General features: G+C 45.7%; 1 protein-coding gene and 1 long non-coding RNA gene across 2 annotated transcripts; both read left to right on the top strand.

Annotated features, from left to right (window-relative positions):
* The first annotated feature begins 355 nt into the window (after positions 1 to 355).
* Positions 356 to 5,896, top strand: HAPLN3 (hyaluronan and proteoglycan link protein 3). Its single transcript, XM_054642269.2, has 5 exons — positions 356 to 1,134; positions 2,648 to 2,794; positions 3,047 to 3,427; positions 4,509 to 4,811; positions 4,959 to 5,896. The coding sequence occupies exons 2-5, from the start codon at positions 2,668 to 2,670 to the stop codon at positions 5,237 to 5,239; spliced, it is 1,092 nt and encodes a 363-aa protein (XP_054498244.2). The 5' UTR covers positions 356 to 1,134; positions 2,648 to 2,667; the 3' UTR covers positions 5,240 to 5,896.
* A 342-nt stretch (positions 5,897 to 6,238) lies between these two features.
* LOC129126453 (uncharacterized) lies at positions 6,239 to 7,897 on the top strand. The gene is made up of 2 exons (XR_013184148.1): positions 6,239 to 6,866; positions 7,681 to 7,897. It is a non-coding gene; the product is annotated as an uncharacterized LOC129126453 (long non-coding RNA).
* Positions 7,898 to 14,926: the final 7,029 nt, after the last annotated feature.

Below are 14,926 nucleotides of genomic sequence, written 5' to 3'. Positions count from 1 at the left end.
GCAGATAACGCCGTTTCCTTGCTGGCTGCTCGCTATCAGCGCGGCGGCGGCGGGCAGGCAGCATCGCTCCCCGAGCGCTCCGGGCTGGGCTCCCGGCCCCCTTCGCCCCGCAGCCAGCCTCGGGCCGTTTGTTTTTACACGGGTTGTTTTCTTTCCGGCTTGAAGCCATCCTGCACGGCGGCAAAAGCTGGACCGGGGCCCCCGCGCCTCATTTCCTCGCCGTAAAACAACAAAGTGGGGGGTGAAGCGGCTCGCTGGACGGGGACAGCGGGTCGATGGGTCAGGGCACACGCCGCATCGTGGTTCCTCTGTTTGTCCCTTCTGTCCATCCCCTGACCGGTATCCCCTGGCGGTGCGGCCGCCGTGCTGCCCTTCCTGAGGACTCCGTCCTCCTATCTGCCTGCCTGGGTGCCAGTGGGAGCTGGCATGGAGGGCATCGCCCAAGTTTAGGGATGATGCCCCCACAGATGGGCGCTACTGGGCACCCCAGAGTTTTTGCCCTGGTTTCTGTACCTCTGCTTTGTCCCCACAGCATCAAGCAGAGCCTGAAGGGGCTGAACCCCGCAGCTCAGCTGTCTCTCCTGAATTCCAGAGCAGGCAGGCACTGGGCACAGATCACTCCGTGCCACAGCCCACCTGTCCTGAGCTGCTTGTGCCTGCTCCTGCCACATGTGTGTGGGACACCTCCTTTGTCTGGAGACTGTGGCCAGTCCCCTCCAGTGGGATGTGGGACAAGGGATGTCTCTTCTTCCCTGGCACTGTGGCTTCACCGGGGCTTTGCTTGGGACACCACAGGATCCCGCTAGCCCCAACAGAGAACATTTGTCCCCACTGCTGCCCCTTCCACGTCGGGGGCAGTGCAGGCAGCTGGCACACCGCAGAGAAGGTGTGTGGGCACCATGTGGGCAGTGTGAGGAGGCACGGTGAGGCCATCACCCAGGCATGGTGGGCAGGCGGGGGCCGGGGGCACCCACCCCAGCTCCGGGCTGCGAGCAGGGGGTTGGGAAAGGCGTGTGTTTCCCTTTAAGAGGCAGGCCCTGGAGCTGCTTCCTCTCAGCCTTGCAAGAGCCCTAAACACAGTGCATCAGCCTGCAGCCCGCCTGCACGCCTGCCCGCAGCCTGCCCGCAACCAGCGTGAGTAGGGCTTGGCCCCAGTGCCGGGACTGGGGAGGGCTGGCACCGCGGGGCGATGGGCACCCTGCTTGCCGCGAAGGGCAGGGGGGGCTGGCATTGCCGTGGAGGGAGCCGGGCATCACTGCTGTGGGTGCCAGGCATCGCCGTGCTGGGTGCTGCAGCACGATGCTCACAGCTGAGAGCGTGGGGCGCGCTGCACATCACTGCAGCGCTGGGTTCCGGGGGGTCAGCCGGCACTGGGGTGCAGGGGGAGCGGGGCTGGTGCCCTGCACAGCGAGGCGTGAAGCTGCCGAGCCTCGAGCCCACCGTGTGTCGCGTGGGCAGCACGTGTCCCCGCGGTGTCCCCAGGCTCCGGGGCCAGCAGCGCCGCCGCTGCCGCGCCGGCTCCCGGGGCTGCGCCGGCACCCTGCGCCCCCGGGCACCGGCGCTGCCGGCCACAGTGCGTGGTGGCAAAGTGCGGCTGCACCCCACGGTGAGCAGAGGCACCGGCTGCAGGGGAGAGCCTGGGATTGAGCAAGCTGCGGTGGGAGCAGCTGGTTTCACGCCCCGGAGCCTGCAGAGCACCACTGTACCCGGTATTGGACCCTTCCGGGTTGAGCATCTGCTCTCCCACAGCCCCCTGGCCCGGGGTATGTTTGCAGGCACTCGTGAGCCTTGTCTAAGGGCACGGATGTCAGACCCCACCCTGGTCTGGGAAGGGGTCTGCCGGAGGCTTGCCGGGTGCCGGGCCCCCTCTGCCGGCTCCAAGAATGCTCACAAGCAGCCAATTCTGCTGGTAGCACCCCGGGTGAGCCCCGGGCAGGGCACCCTTGAGTGTCCTGGCCCCCAGAGCTCGGACAGTGCACATTTCTGGTGTCGTGGTGTAGCCAGGCTGCCCCCCACCCATGGGATGTGCTTTGGCAGCCAAATGTGTCACATGGGGTCGGTGCCAGGCATGTCTGTGATGCAGAGGGGCAGCCCTGGGTTGGAGGAGGGGGTCCTTGGCCAGGACAGTGAGTCCTGCTGGGCTTTGTCCCGAGCTGGGGCAGTGGAGGCAGCCCGAGCTCTCTCCCCCACTCCTTGGTCGGGCTGCACGCTCGGCTGCCTCTGTAAACCGAGCTGGCTGCTTTACAGTGGGGCTCAGCCACTTCTCTCCCCCTGCACCCCTACGTGACCTTTTCCCAGTGCTCCCTGTCCAAAGGACACCCTGGGATCCCATTCCTCCAGCTGCCCCGTCCCCGACTTGCCCTGGGGCCAGGTGCTCCCCTCAATGGGCACCCTCACAATGGGCAGGGAATGTGGAGGTGTGCGGTGTGAGCCAGGTGGGAGGATGAGGATGGAAGGGACTGGGAGGAAGGCGGGTCTGGGGGCACGGCTCAGGTTGCCTGCACTCTCCCCTGCAGGCAGGCAAGCTGCTCTGCTGGCTCTTGCCACCCTCTCCTTGCACCCCTGGTATGGTTAGCACCACTGCCAGGCAGTGCTGCCTTTCTCCTGGCTATTTGGGGGTGTCACAGCAGTCCTTTCCCCTCTGCAGCCCGGGTTTGCTTCCCAGCCATGCTGCTGCTCCCACTGCTCCTGAAGGCCATCCTGCTGCACCTGGCCAGTGGCTCCTACCACCCCTTCCACAACGGCTTCTACTACAACCACATCATGAATGACAATAGCGACGAACAGGACAAAGGTATATGGGGGACAATGGGGGCTGGTTGCAGGTTGTCAGGAGGTTGTCACAGGAGGCTGAAGTGCCCCCTGCCCCTGGGTGGGGTGGAAACCCATCACTTGGTGGGATGTGGGGCCCAGAGGAGCAGGTGGGAATGCTTCAGGGATACTTGGGGGATGCTCATGGTAGAAGAGGTGGTGGCTGGAGGGAAGATTTGGGGATGCCCAGCCCTGGATCCTGACATGCCTATCACACCTTCCTTCTTCCCCCCAGTGGATTATTTTAGTGGATCCAGGCTAGTGGTGGAAGCCTCCAGAGACCCTGTCTACAGCTACAATGGTGCCAACGTCACCCTGCCCTGCCGCTACCGCTACGAGCCCGACCTGGGACCTAAGCGCAAAATCCGCATCAAGTGGTCCAAGCTGCGGGACGACTACACCAAAGAGCAGGATGTGATGGTGGCCATTGGCAAGACCTACGTGGCCTTTGGGGACTTCAAGGGCCGTGCCCACATGCGCCAGGCCGGTGAGGCCAGCTGGCACGAGGCCTCGCTGGTCATCAGCGACGTGCGCTTGAAGGACGATGGCAAATTCCGCTGCGAGGTCATCGATGGGCTGGAGGATGAGAGCGACGTTGTGGACCTCCGGCTGCAAGGTGGGGGCATGCTGGGGATCACACCACCCTCTGTGCCAAGCCAGTCAGCCTGGCCTTTCTGTGGTACCTTCTCCTTTGGGGATGCAGCAAGGCAGGGAGCTGGGGAGCTTGATCACGGCAGAAAAGGGCTGGGATGCTTTTGGCTTGGGGCTGTGCGGCTCTGGCCTCAGGAGTGAGTGAGCCCAGAGCTGTCTGCTCAGCTGGGACACCAAGGGTGCTGTTGGAGTCAGAGTTGGGAGTGACCCCACGGCTGCAGCAGTTCCTGCCTTTACCCACCCATCTTCCCACTGTGCTGCATTACGTGGAGCTGTCCCCTCCCCTCCCAGCTCTGGATATTCCAATGCATCTTGTACTGATCCTTGGTGACTGCTCCAGCCTCTCTTGCTCATTTGTCATGAGGGACCTGACTCAGCCCTGACATTGCTTTGGAGCTCAGAGCTGTGGAAATGTCCCCTTTTCTTGTCCCTGCTCCACCCCCTTGGTCCCTGGCCCCGCATCCCACAGTGACTCGTCCCTACCAGTCCTTGTGACTGTGTCCAAAGTGGTGATGCCCGTGCTTCTGTTGTCCATCCATCCCCACGGCAGAGGTTCATTCATCCCCATGCTGGTGGTCCATGTGGCCCCTGGGATCATGGGGATGCTCACCCTTGTATCCCTGTTCCTGAAGCCTGTGCATCTCCATGACAACGATCTCTCCATCCCCACAGGGGTGGTCCATGCCTCCCTGGGACCACTGTCTGTGCGTTCCCAGGACCGTGGTGGTGGTCCCTGCGTCCCCATTATAGTCTGTGCATCCCTGTATATGCAGGTGCTGTCCCCGTGAGGGGGTCCTTGTGTCCCCAGGACCGAGCCCGTGTGTCCCTGTGCCACCAGATGTCGCTGGCAACTCGCTGCTGGCGCCTGCATGTCCAGAGCGGCCCCATCCCTGCATGCCTGAGCCTTGTCTCCGCCACACGGAGGTGGTCCCTGTCCCAGAGCCTGAATTTGACGCGGCTTGCGGACCCCTGTGGCTCCTGCTGGGGCTGGGCTCGGGTTGGGTGGGCTGCCCGTGGAGCCAGCTGAGTGTCCCATCTGCCTCCAGGCATCGTGTTCCCCTACCAGCCTCCCCGCGGGCAGTACAGGCTCAATTTCCACGAAGCCGAGCAAGTGTGCCAGGACCAAGGTGCCATCCTCGCCAACTTTAACCAGCTCTTCCAGGCGTGGAGCGAGGGGCTGGACTGGTGCAACGCGGGCTGGCTGGCCGATGGCACGGTGCAGTACCCCATCCGCCTGCCCCGCAAGCCCTGCGGGGGCGTGCACCTCGCCCCGGGCATCCGCAGCTACGGCCCGCGGCACCGCCACCTGCACCGCTTCGATGCCTTCTGCTTCTCCTCCGCCCTCAAAGGTGCGTTCTGGGCCAGGGGTGGGGCTGGGATGCTCGGAAGGTGCTGTGTGTCCCTCCCTGTTAGGGCCTGGCTGGGGTTGTTGCAGGCATTCCAGATGGGGATGCTCGGGATGATGCTCCCCTCTCACGCTCCGCTCTCCCTCCTAGGAGAGGTTTTCTACCTGGACCGCCCGGCTGGGATGACGCTGGAGGAGGCCAAGCAGAGCTGCCAGGATGCAGGGGCCGAGATCGCCCGGGTGGGGCAGCTCTACTCCGCCTGGAAGTTGGCGGGGCTGGACCGCTGCAATGCCGGCTGGCTGGCAGATGGCAGTGTCCGCTACCCCATTGTCACACCCCGGGCCAACTGCGGCCCCGCGGAGCCCGGTGTGCGCAGCTTCGGCTTCCCCAGAAAGGGCAGGTTTGGAGTCTTCTGCTACAGAGAGAGATAAGGAGCCGGGAGGGATCCTTCTTGGATGAAGGACGTTTCCATCCTGCCAGCGCCCAGTGTTGGGCATTTCCAAGGGCTGTTCTGGGGGTGACTGGGGGGAGGTGGGGTGGGGGGAGGTTTCTTTTTGTTTTGTTTTGTTTTGTTTCCTTTATATTTTCCACATCTTGCTCAGCAGCTGGCACTTGCAGCTGCTTGGGGTGGCTGCCAGCTGGGCAGCGTGGGACAGTCCCTGTCGTGGGATGTGTGCAAGGATGATCCCCATGGGCCACTGCTGCCACCCCACCTGGCCGTGCCACCCCATGGGTGGTGGTCCCTTCCTGCAGTGCCAGGTTGTCACTGACACGCACCTGCCCTTCCAGGCTGGTCCTGCCTCCCAGTTCATGAGTCAAGGCCATGAGGGAGAGAGGCAAGGCTGGATTTGACCAGGGCAAAGAGCAGGTATCTCCATTGCATCCTGGCCCCTCTTCCAGCCCCATCCATGTCCTGCTGAAGGATGCCATTGTGCCTGTCCCTGCTGGAGCACAAGTGCCTTATCTCTATGTGCCCCTTGCCTGAACTCCATTTGAACTCTGGTGCCTTCTTCTCTGAGCATTGGCTATGAAAAGATGTGTTTTTCTGGACATCTTCTAATAAAATGGTGGAGAAAGCCCTGGAGTGACATGGCTGTGTCCCCATCTCTGTCCCAACACAAGAGAAAGGTTTGCTGTGGAGGGACAAAAAGCTGCCAGAAAATTCACACGGAGGGGTGGGTGTAGAACATCAAAACCAGTCAAGTTTTTCGTTTTTATAGGTATTGGCAAAGAATTGGAATTTATCTCTAAAACCATTTGTAAAGAATGATTTGGAAAGAATCTATCCATTCTATTGTATACAGGAATGTTGGAAACTCTGACTAGAGATGCGTAGTCGTTTTGAAACCAGTGTTATAACGTTTTTACCTAGGAATGAACCAATCAAGTGCCCTTAAGCCGCAGGAACAGCTGCTGGGGCTGAAGGGAATAAATACAAAAGGCTCTCCTGCAGCTTCGGCCTCCGTTCCCTGCCTGCCCCATAGCGCGTCCGGCCCGGGCCGGGCAGGGGGGCGGTGCTGCCACCCTGTGTGCACAGAGCGGCGCTGAGCACAGAGGGGAGCGGTGAGGCGCAGTGGGGAGGGCAAAGGGCCGCGGCCGGGCTCGAGCGGGGCGGTGCCTGGGAAGAAGGACAGCGGCGGGGCCGCTTTGGGCGGGCGGCGGAGGCGCGGCGGGGACGGAGCTCCCGTTCCAAGATGGCGAAGCGCCCGCGTACCAGGAGCCTGCGTGAGCCGGGTCGGGCTCCGGCCGCACTCTGCAGACTCCAGCAGAGGCGTCGCCGCCGCTCCCTGCCGCGGTTCCCCGGGCTCCGGTGCCGCTGACCCCGCCAATCGTTTTCTGCCGCCGGGAAAAGCAGCAGAAAAGGGCGCTGAGAGCGCGGGATCGGCGTCGGGACCGGGTAGAGGCAGCCGGCAAGAGAAATGCCTGTGTGAGGAGTGGGGGATGCTTAAGGGTACCACAACAAAGAAGGCGGCTCGGCCGGGAGTGGCGTCTGCCAGTACCAAAGATTGCGGAGAGGAAATCCAGGAGAAACGGCTGCTGGCATCCTGGGCTTGCCAGGTAGGTTTTGTACTTGATTGCAAAGCAGTTTTCCTGCCTCTGCATGGGGTGGCACCTGCATCCCACTGGAAAGGGGAGAGGAATAATTCCCCTCCTTCCCTGGCCCAGCCCTGGAGTGGGAGCAGCTTGCCCTTATCCTGGAGTTCTCCTGCTCCTGCCCAGCATCCCTCTGGTACCCTCACGTGCTTCCCAAGCTCCCAGCACTGATGGATCTAAACAAGGAGAGCAATCCCTGTTCCTTCTCTTCTCCATCCTTGATGTTCCTGGGCCCTGCATCTCCCTGGCTATTCCCTGTCTGACTCCTCATCTCCATCCCACCTTCTCCCTGGTCATATCTGAGCCTGAGATGTGTTTAGCAGCAAATCCATTCCTTTAAAGGAAGCCCAGTGCAGAGAGCATCCAGCTCCAGGTAAGTCTTCCTGCATTTCATTTTTCTCTGTCTGCAGGCTCTGTCTTCCTGCATTTCATTTTTCTCTGTCCAGTTTTGGAGGGTTTCTCTCCGTGCTTTCCTGTGACCCAGATGTGTCCCTTCCTTTGTCCAGATCCAGTGCCAAAGGATTGAACAACTGATGAGTGGGGTCTGGGATGAGAATGGTTCTGCTAAAATTAGGGAAAGAATGCTAGAAGAAAAATGAGCTTTCTTGGAATGTCTGGAATAAAAGCACTGGGAAAGAGCACTTTTTAATTTGATTTGGAAAAAAACTCCCCTTTTTTATGGCTAAAACTCCATGGTGAGCAATCCAAGACAAAAGATTAAACGCAGGAGTCTTTGATTCTGCAGTGAGCTTAACTTCCCTTTTCTCCTCTCTTTCAGCACAGGGAGAACCACTGAACTCGTCCTGGCCTTGCCAAGAGCTTTGGTGTTTGAGCTGCCAAACCCAAACTGGTCCTGATGATGGAGGACTTAAGAAATTACTCAATCCAACTAAATGCTTTAAAAAGGGAGGTGGTTTGGTTATAAAAATATTTCTGCCTGAGACTGGGAAGAGTTAAACCCCCCAATTCTGCACAACAGCACAAGGATTTTTTAATTCTTTGCCTTTTTTCTCCTTCCTTTGAATGGGTTTGTTTGTTTCCCCTTGGAGATTACACACACAATAGGCAGATTTTTCAATTAAGCCATTTTCCCCCACTTTTAGTCTTCAATGGAGCCCAGGTGCCAATTGTTTGCTAATTGGTTTCTGCCTTCCCTTTCCTGCCTACAGCTTAACCCCTTTCTCTCCTTCCTGCTTTTTGGCCATCACTGGTCATGCAGATGATGCTGATGCAGATGGCTGATGAAAAATTATCAAACAGCTTGGGAATGGTCTGTGTCAGGTATCAGTAACATTAAAAAATGCAGTATATGGACCATCAACCAATGAATTAACCAACAGGTGGATAGTAACTATTCATCTTTCCTTTGAAGCCCTCTTCATAGCATATTTACTTATAAAGGGAAAGCATTTGGTTTTTATTTTAAAAAATACTACAAATCACCAACAGCCAGCTTAAGTGAGCATGGAAGACTGACAAAGACATTGTAATGTTTTTTCTTTTAAATCCCTCACAACCCCATCACGTATTGGGGAGGCAGCTCAGCAAGTTTCAGCCCACAGCTGCCATCCTGTGCTCATGCAGAGCAACCTCTCCAGCTGTCCCAGCCTCAGGAAAGCACAGGAGAGGGCTTTACACAGATCAGGGATTAAGCTAGACCCAGGTTGGGCTCAGCTCAGTCACCATGGCACCGTTAGAAGCCTTAAACCCCTTTTCTGTCAGATTGATTGTGGTTGCGGTGCAGCCACTGCGTTGCTGTCAATGTGCTCCCCTGCAGCCTAGCCTGACATGGTGAGCAGGGGCTTGGGTTCTTCTACCTCATGTGTTAAACATCAAACCAGAAGATAAAACAACAGCTAAAACCCCTGCCCTGCCATGTGCCTCACTCTGCACCACTGCTATGAGAGGAGGGTGAAAGACCCAGTCAGTTTTAGCTCTCTAAAGAAGCTACAGAGCAGTGATGAGTGCCTGAGTCACATCTCCTGCAGCCATCAGGGGAGTGAGGGCAGGGAAGAGGGCAGAGAAAGGGAAATAAAAAAATAACAGAGCCACCAAGACTGGAGGATGGGAGGATGAATCCAAAACTATGCTCTCCAAGAGCTGAAAGAACACATTTCTTTAAACAAGACATCCAAACTGGAATGAGGGACATGCACTCTTTCCAGATCTTCCCAGCAACATAACCCATTAAAAAAAAAAAGCCATCTGTGGAAATGGGATGCTCCTTTAAGCCTTGCAGAGACTTGCTGGGCCATGGAGACCTGCTTCTTGTGTGTGTGTGTGTGTGTGTATTTCAGTTTTTTTTTAAACCAAGAAAAAAAATCAATATAATATTTTAAAAAGAACCCCCAGAGCTTTGGGGAAAGTGGGCATAAATGTCAAACAAAACACAAAGAAAGACTGAGCTACTAAGGAATCATACTTAGAGCAGCAGTGGAGGGGTGGGAGGGAAGGATTAGAGCAGAGAAATTTAACCCCATTTAGGAGGGTTTATACACAATGTTTTCATTGCAAGCAGCATTTAGAAGTGACAATTCAGTGATTTATCATATCCCAGTACACTCCTTCCCTGTCAAAGTGATAGGCAGAACCAGCAGAGCAGCTCTGAACACACTGTTCACTACAATGCACCACCAACAAACCCAGAATAGCTCCACCCTTGGCCAACCCTGTCCCCTTGGGCCTTCTGAGAAGCTGGGATTTAGCAGAAGGCCTTGCAGGGCAACAGTGTTTCAAATGTCAAAGGATTTAAAAATATACAAGGCTATGAAAGCTGATGGGACCTGAAAGAATTGAAGAAGGTGTCTGAGCAGAGCATCTTTGGCCAGTGCAGCCAGATAACCCTCAGCTATCATTACTGGAGGATCTGGGAGTGAAGCCCAGCAGGAGATGCTGCAACATGAACTCCTGCCCCACACAAGAGGTTCCCAGGGACCAAAAACTCCGTGCAGAGCAGACAGGATCTGACCACAACACCTGCCTTGGGCCACACCCGCTCTTGTATTTTCAGGAGCCACAGAGAAACGTGGTGTATTTATGATCATTTCTCTCACCAGACCTGGTTGCAATCAGCACTGGATCCCAAAACTGAAGGAGAAAATAGAAAAATTCAAAATAAAAATTAAATAAAAAACAAAATTAAAAAAATAAAATAAACAGCTTTAAAAATAGAAAAAATACAAATAAAAGTTAAATAAAAAATAAAATTAAAACAATAGAAGAAAAAGCTTTAAAAATAGAAAAATTAAAAATAAAAATGAAATAAAAAATAAAATTAAAAAAATAAAATAAAAAGCTTTAAAAATAGAAAATAGAAAAATAAAAATTAAATAAAAAAAATTAAAAAAATAAAATAAAACGCTTGAAAAATTAAAAAATTAAAAATAACAAATTTAAAAAAAGCTTTAAAAATAGAAAAATTAAAAATAAAAATTAAATAAAAAATAAAATTAAAAACATAAAAAGCTTTAAAAATAGAAAAAAAAAATCAAAAAATAAAATAGGAAGGTTTAAAATTAGAAAGATAAAAAAATAATAAATAAAATAAAAAAATAAATAGCTTTAAAAATAGAAAATAGAAAAATGAAAATTAAACAAAAAAATTTAAAAAACACAATAAAAAGCTTCAAAAATAGAAAATAAAAAATGAAAATTAAATAAAAACATTAAAAACATAAAATAAAAAGCTTTAAAAATAGAATAATTAAAAATAAAAATAAAAATAAATTAAAAAAATAAAAAGCTTTAAAAATAGAAAAAAAATCAAAAAATAAAATAGGAAGGTTTAAAATTAGAAAGATAAAAAAATAATAAATAAAATTAAAAAAATAAAAAGCTTTAAAAAAAGAAAATAGAAAAATAAAAATTAAATAATAAATAAAATCAAAAAATAAAATAGGAAGGTTTAAAATTAGAAAGATTAAAAAAATAATAAATAAAATTAAAAAAAATAAAAAGCTTTAAAAATAGAAAATAGAAAAATAAAAATTAAATGAAAAATAAAATAAAAAAAATTAAAATAAATAGCTTTAAAAATAGAAAATAGAAAAATGAAAATAAACAAAAAAATTTAAAAAACACAATAAAAAGCTTCAAAAATAGAAAATAAAAAATGAAAATTAAATAAAAAAATTAAAAACATAAAATAAAAAGCTTTAAAAATAGAATAATTAAAAATAAATATAAAAATAAATTAAAAAAATAAAAAGCTTTAAAAATAGAAAAAATAAAAATAAAAATTAAATAATAAATAAAATCAAAAAATAAAATAGGAAGGTTTAAAATTAGAAAGATTAAAAAAATAAAAAGCTTTAAAAATAGAAAATAGAAAAATAAAAATTAAATAATAAATAAAATCAAAAAATAAAATAGGAAGGTTTAAAATTAGAAAGATTAAAAAAAAATAAAATTAAAAAAATAAAAAGCTTTAAAAATAGAAAATAGAAAAATAAAAATTAAATGAAGAATAAAATAAAAAAAATAAAATAAATAGCTTTAAAAATAGAATATAGAAAAATGAAAATTAAATAAAAAAATTTAAAAAACACAATAAAAAGCTTCAAAAATAGAAAAATAAAAATGAAAATTAAATAAAAAAATTAAAAAATAAAATAAAAAGCTTTAAAAATAGAAAAAATAAAAATAAAAATTAAATAATAAAAAAACATAAAATAAAAAGCTTTAAAACTAGAAAAATTAAAAAAATTTAAAAAGTAAAATAAAAAGCTTTAAAAATAGAAAAATTAAAAATAAAAATTAAATAATAAATAAAATTTAAAAAATAAAAAGCTTTAAAACTAGAAAATAGAAAAATAAAAATTAAAAAAATTTAAAAAGTAAAATAAAAAGCTTTAAAAATAGAAAAATTTAAAAAAAAAATTAAATAAAAAAGCTTTAAAATAAAAAAATTAAAAAAAAATTAAATAAAAAATAAAATTAAAAAATAAAATAAAAAGCTTGAAAAAATGAAAAAATTAAAAATAAAATTAAATAAAAAAGATTTAAAAATAGAAAAATTAAAATTAAAAATTAAATAATAAATAAAAAAAGCTTTAAAACCAGAAAAATTAAAAATAAAAATTAAAGAAAAAAATTAAAAATAAAATAAGAAGCTTTAAAAATAGAAAATAGAAAAATAAAAATTAAATAAAAAATAAAAATAAAAAAATAAAAAACTTAAAAATAGAAAAACGAAAAATAAAAATTAAATAATAAATAAAAATAAAAAAATAAAATAAAAAGCTTTAAAAAATTAAAAATAAAAATTAAAAAAGAAATAAAATACAAAACATAAAATAAAAAGTTTTAAAAAAAGAAAAATTAAAAATAAAAATTAAAAAATAGATAAAATTAAAAAATAAAATAAAAAGCTTTAAAAATAGAAAAATTAAAAATAAAAAAATTTAAAAAATAAAATAAAAAACTTTAAAAATAGAAAAACTAAAATTAAAAATTAAATAATAAAAAAAATTAAAAAATAAAAAGCTTTGAAAATAGAAAAATATAAAAAAAATTTAAATAAAAAATAAAGTTAAAAAAATAAACTAAAAAGCTTTAAAAAAAGACAAATTAAAAATAAAAATAAATAAAAAATAAAATTAAAAAATAAATAAAAAGCTTTAAAAATAGAAAAATAAAAAAAAATTAAAAAAAATAAAATAAAAAACTATAAAAATAGAAAAACTAAAAAAAAATTAAATTTAAAAAAATTAAAAAATAAAATAAAAAGCTTTGAAAATAGAAAAAATAAAAAAAATTAAATAAAAAATAAAATAAAAAATAAACTAAAAAGCTTTAAAAAAAGAAAAAGTAAAAATAAAAATAAAATTTAAAAAATCAAATAAAAAACTGTAAAAAAAGAAAAACTAAATCTAAAAATTAAATAATAAAAAAAATTAAAAAATAAAATAAAAAGCTTTGAAAATAGAAAAATATAAAAAATATTTAAATAAAAAATAAAATTAAAAAAATAAACTAAAAAGCTTTAAAAATAGAAAAATTAAAAAAAAAAGAAATAAAAAATAAAATTAAAAAATAAATAAAAAGCTTTAAAAATAGAAAAATTAAAAAAAATTAAAAAAAAAAAACTTTAAAAATAGAAAAACTAAAAAAAATTAAATAAAAAAAATTAAAAAATAAACTAAAAAGCTTTAAAAAAAGAAAAATTAAAAATAAAAATAAAATTTAAAAAATAAAATAAAAAACTGTAAAAAAAGAAAAACTAAATCTAAAAATTAAATAATAAATAAAATTAAATAAAAATTAAAAAAAATTAAAAAATATAAAAGCTCTAAAAATAGAAAATAGAAAAAAATAAAAATAAATAAAAAAATTAAAAAATAAAAGAAAAAGCTATTAAAAAAATTAAATAATAAATAAAAAAAATTAAAAAAACATTAATAAATGAAAAAATAAAAACTGTAAAGTGCTGTAAAGTACTGTAAAAGTACCATAAAAGGTCCTGCCGTAAAGCAAAACTGTCGTAAAAGGTGCAGTAAAGTCGCAAAACTGCCGTAAAGCGCGACTGTCGTAAAAGGTGCCGTAAAGCGCGACTGTCGTAAAAGGTGCCGTAAAGCGCGACTGTCGTAAAAGGTGCCGTAAAGCAAAACTGTCGCAAAACTGCCGTAAAGCGCGACTGTCGTAAAAGGTGCCGTAAAGCGCGACTGTCGTAAAAGGTGCCGTAAAGCAAAACTGTCGCAAAACTGCCGTAAAGCGCGACTGTCGTAAAAGGTGCCGTAAAGCGCGACTGTCGTAAAAGGTGCCGTAAAGCGCGACTGTCGCAAAACTGCCGTAAAGCGCGACTGTCGTAAAAGGTGCCGTAAAGCGCGACTGTCGTAAAAGGTGCCGTAAAGCGCGACTGTCGTAAAAGGTGCCGTAAAGCGCGACTGTCGCAAAACTGCCGTAAAGCGCGACTGTCGTAAAAGGTGCCGTAAAGCGCGACTGTCGTAAAAGGTGCCGTAAAGCAAAACTGTCGCAAAACTGCCGTAAAGCGCGACTGTCGTAAAAGGTGCCGTAAAGCGCGACTGTCGTAAAAGGTGCCGTAAAGCGCGACTGTCGTAAAAGGTGCCGTAAAGCAAAACTGTCGCAAAACTGCCCTAAAGCGCGACTGTCGTAAAAGGTGCCGTAAAGCGCGACTGTCGTAAAAGGTGCCGTAAAGCGCGACTGTCGCAAAACTGCCGTAAAGCGCGACTGTCGTAAAAGGTGCCGTAAAGCGCGACTGTCGTAAAAGGTGCCGTAAAGCGCGACTGTCGTAAAAGGTGCCGTAAAGCGCGACTGTCGTAAAAGGTGCCGTAAAGCAAAACTGTCGCAAAACTGCCGTAAAGCGCGACTGTCGTAAAAGGTGCCGTAAAGCGCGACTGTCGTAAAAGGTGCCGTAAAGCGCGACTGTCGTAAAAGGTGCCGTAAAGCAAAACTGTCGCAAAACTGCCGTAAAGCGCGACTGTCGTAAAAGGTGCCGTAAAGCGCGACTGTCGTAAAAGGTGCCGTAAAGCGCGACTGTCGTAAAAGGTGCCGTAAAGCAAAACTGTCGCAAAACTGCCGTAAAGCGCGACTGTCGTAAAAGGTGCCGTAAAGCGCGACTGTCGTAAAAGGTGCCGTAAAGCGCGACTGTCGTAAAAGGTGCCGTAAAGCAAAACTGTCGCAAAACTGCCGTAAAGCAAAACTGTCGTAAAAGGTGCCGTAAAGCGCGACTGTCGCAAAACTGCCGTAAAGCGCGACTGTCGCAAAACTGCCGTAAAGCAAAACTGTCGTAAAAGGTGCCGTAAAGCGCGACTGTCGTAAAAGGTGCCGTAAAGCGCGACTGTCGTAAATTTAAAGTACCACAACAGGAGTTAAAAAAAGCTTATACAATGGACTTTAATGAATTTCCCCAATGCTGACCGTTCAGCTGTGTTTACCAGTGACTGTTGGGACACAGGTTTTTAAAGCACTTTAATAGCATCTCCTGCCAGGTCATGGCTGCCGCGGAGCTGGTCCCAGCTTGCAGGGTGCTGTTTGAGCTGTTTGTTACAAGGGAGATGCCGGCA

The sequence above is a fragment of the Agelaius phoeniceus genome, chromosome 13, assembly GCF_051311805.1.
Source record: "Agelaius phoeniceus isolate bAgePho1 chromosome 13, bAgePho1.hap1, whole genome shotgun sequence".
NCBI classification, from domain to species: Eukaryota; Metazoa; Chordata; class Aves; order Passeriformes; family Icteridae; genus Agelaius; species Agelaius phoeniceus.
Note: the sequence above shows the minus strand (reverse complement) of the source record. Positions and strands in the feature narration are given on the sequence as shown.

Bases quoted from the DNA above. Each gene is read 5' to 3' on its own strand.
- HAPLN3 (XM_054642269.2), top strand. From the start codon at position 2,668: ATGCTGCTGCTCCCACTGCTCCTGAAGGCCATCCTGCTGCACCTGGCC. The intron at 3,428-4,508 runs GTGGGGGCATGC...ATCTGCCTCCAG, and splicing joins TGTGGACCTCCGGCTGCAAG to GCATCGTGTTCCCCTACCAG. The intron at 4,812-4,958 runs GTGCGTTCTGGG...TCTCCCTCCTAG, and splicing joins CTTCTCCTCCGCCCTCAAAG to GAGAGGTTTTCTACCTGGAC.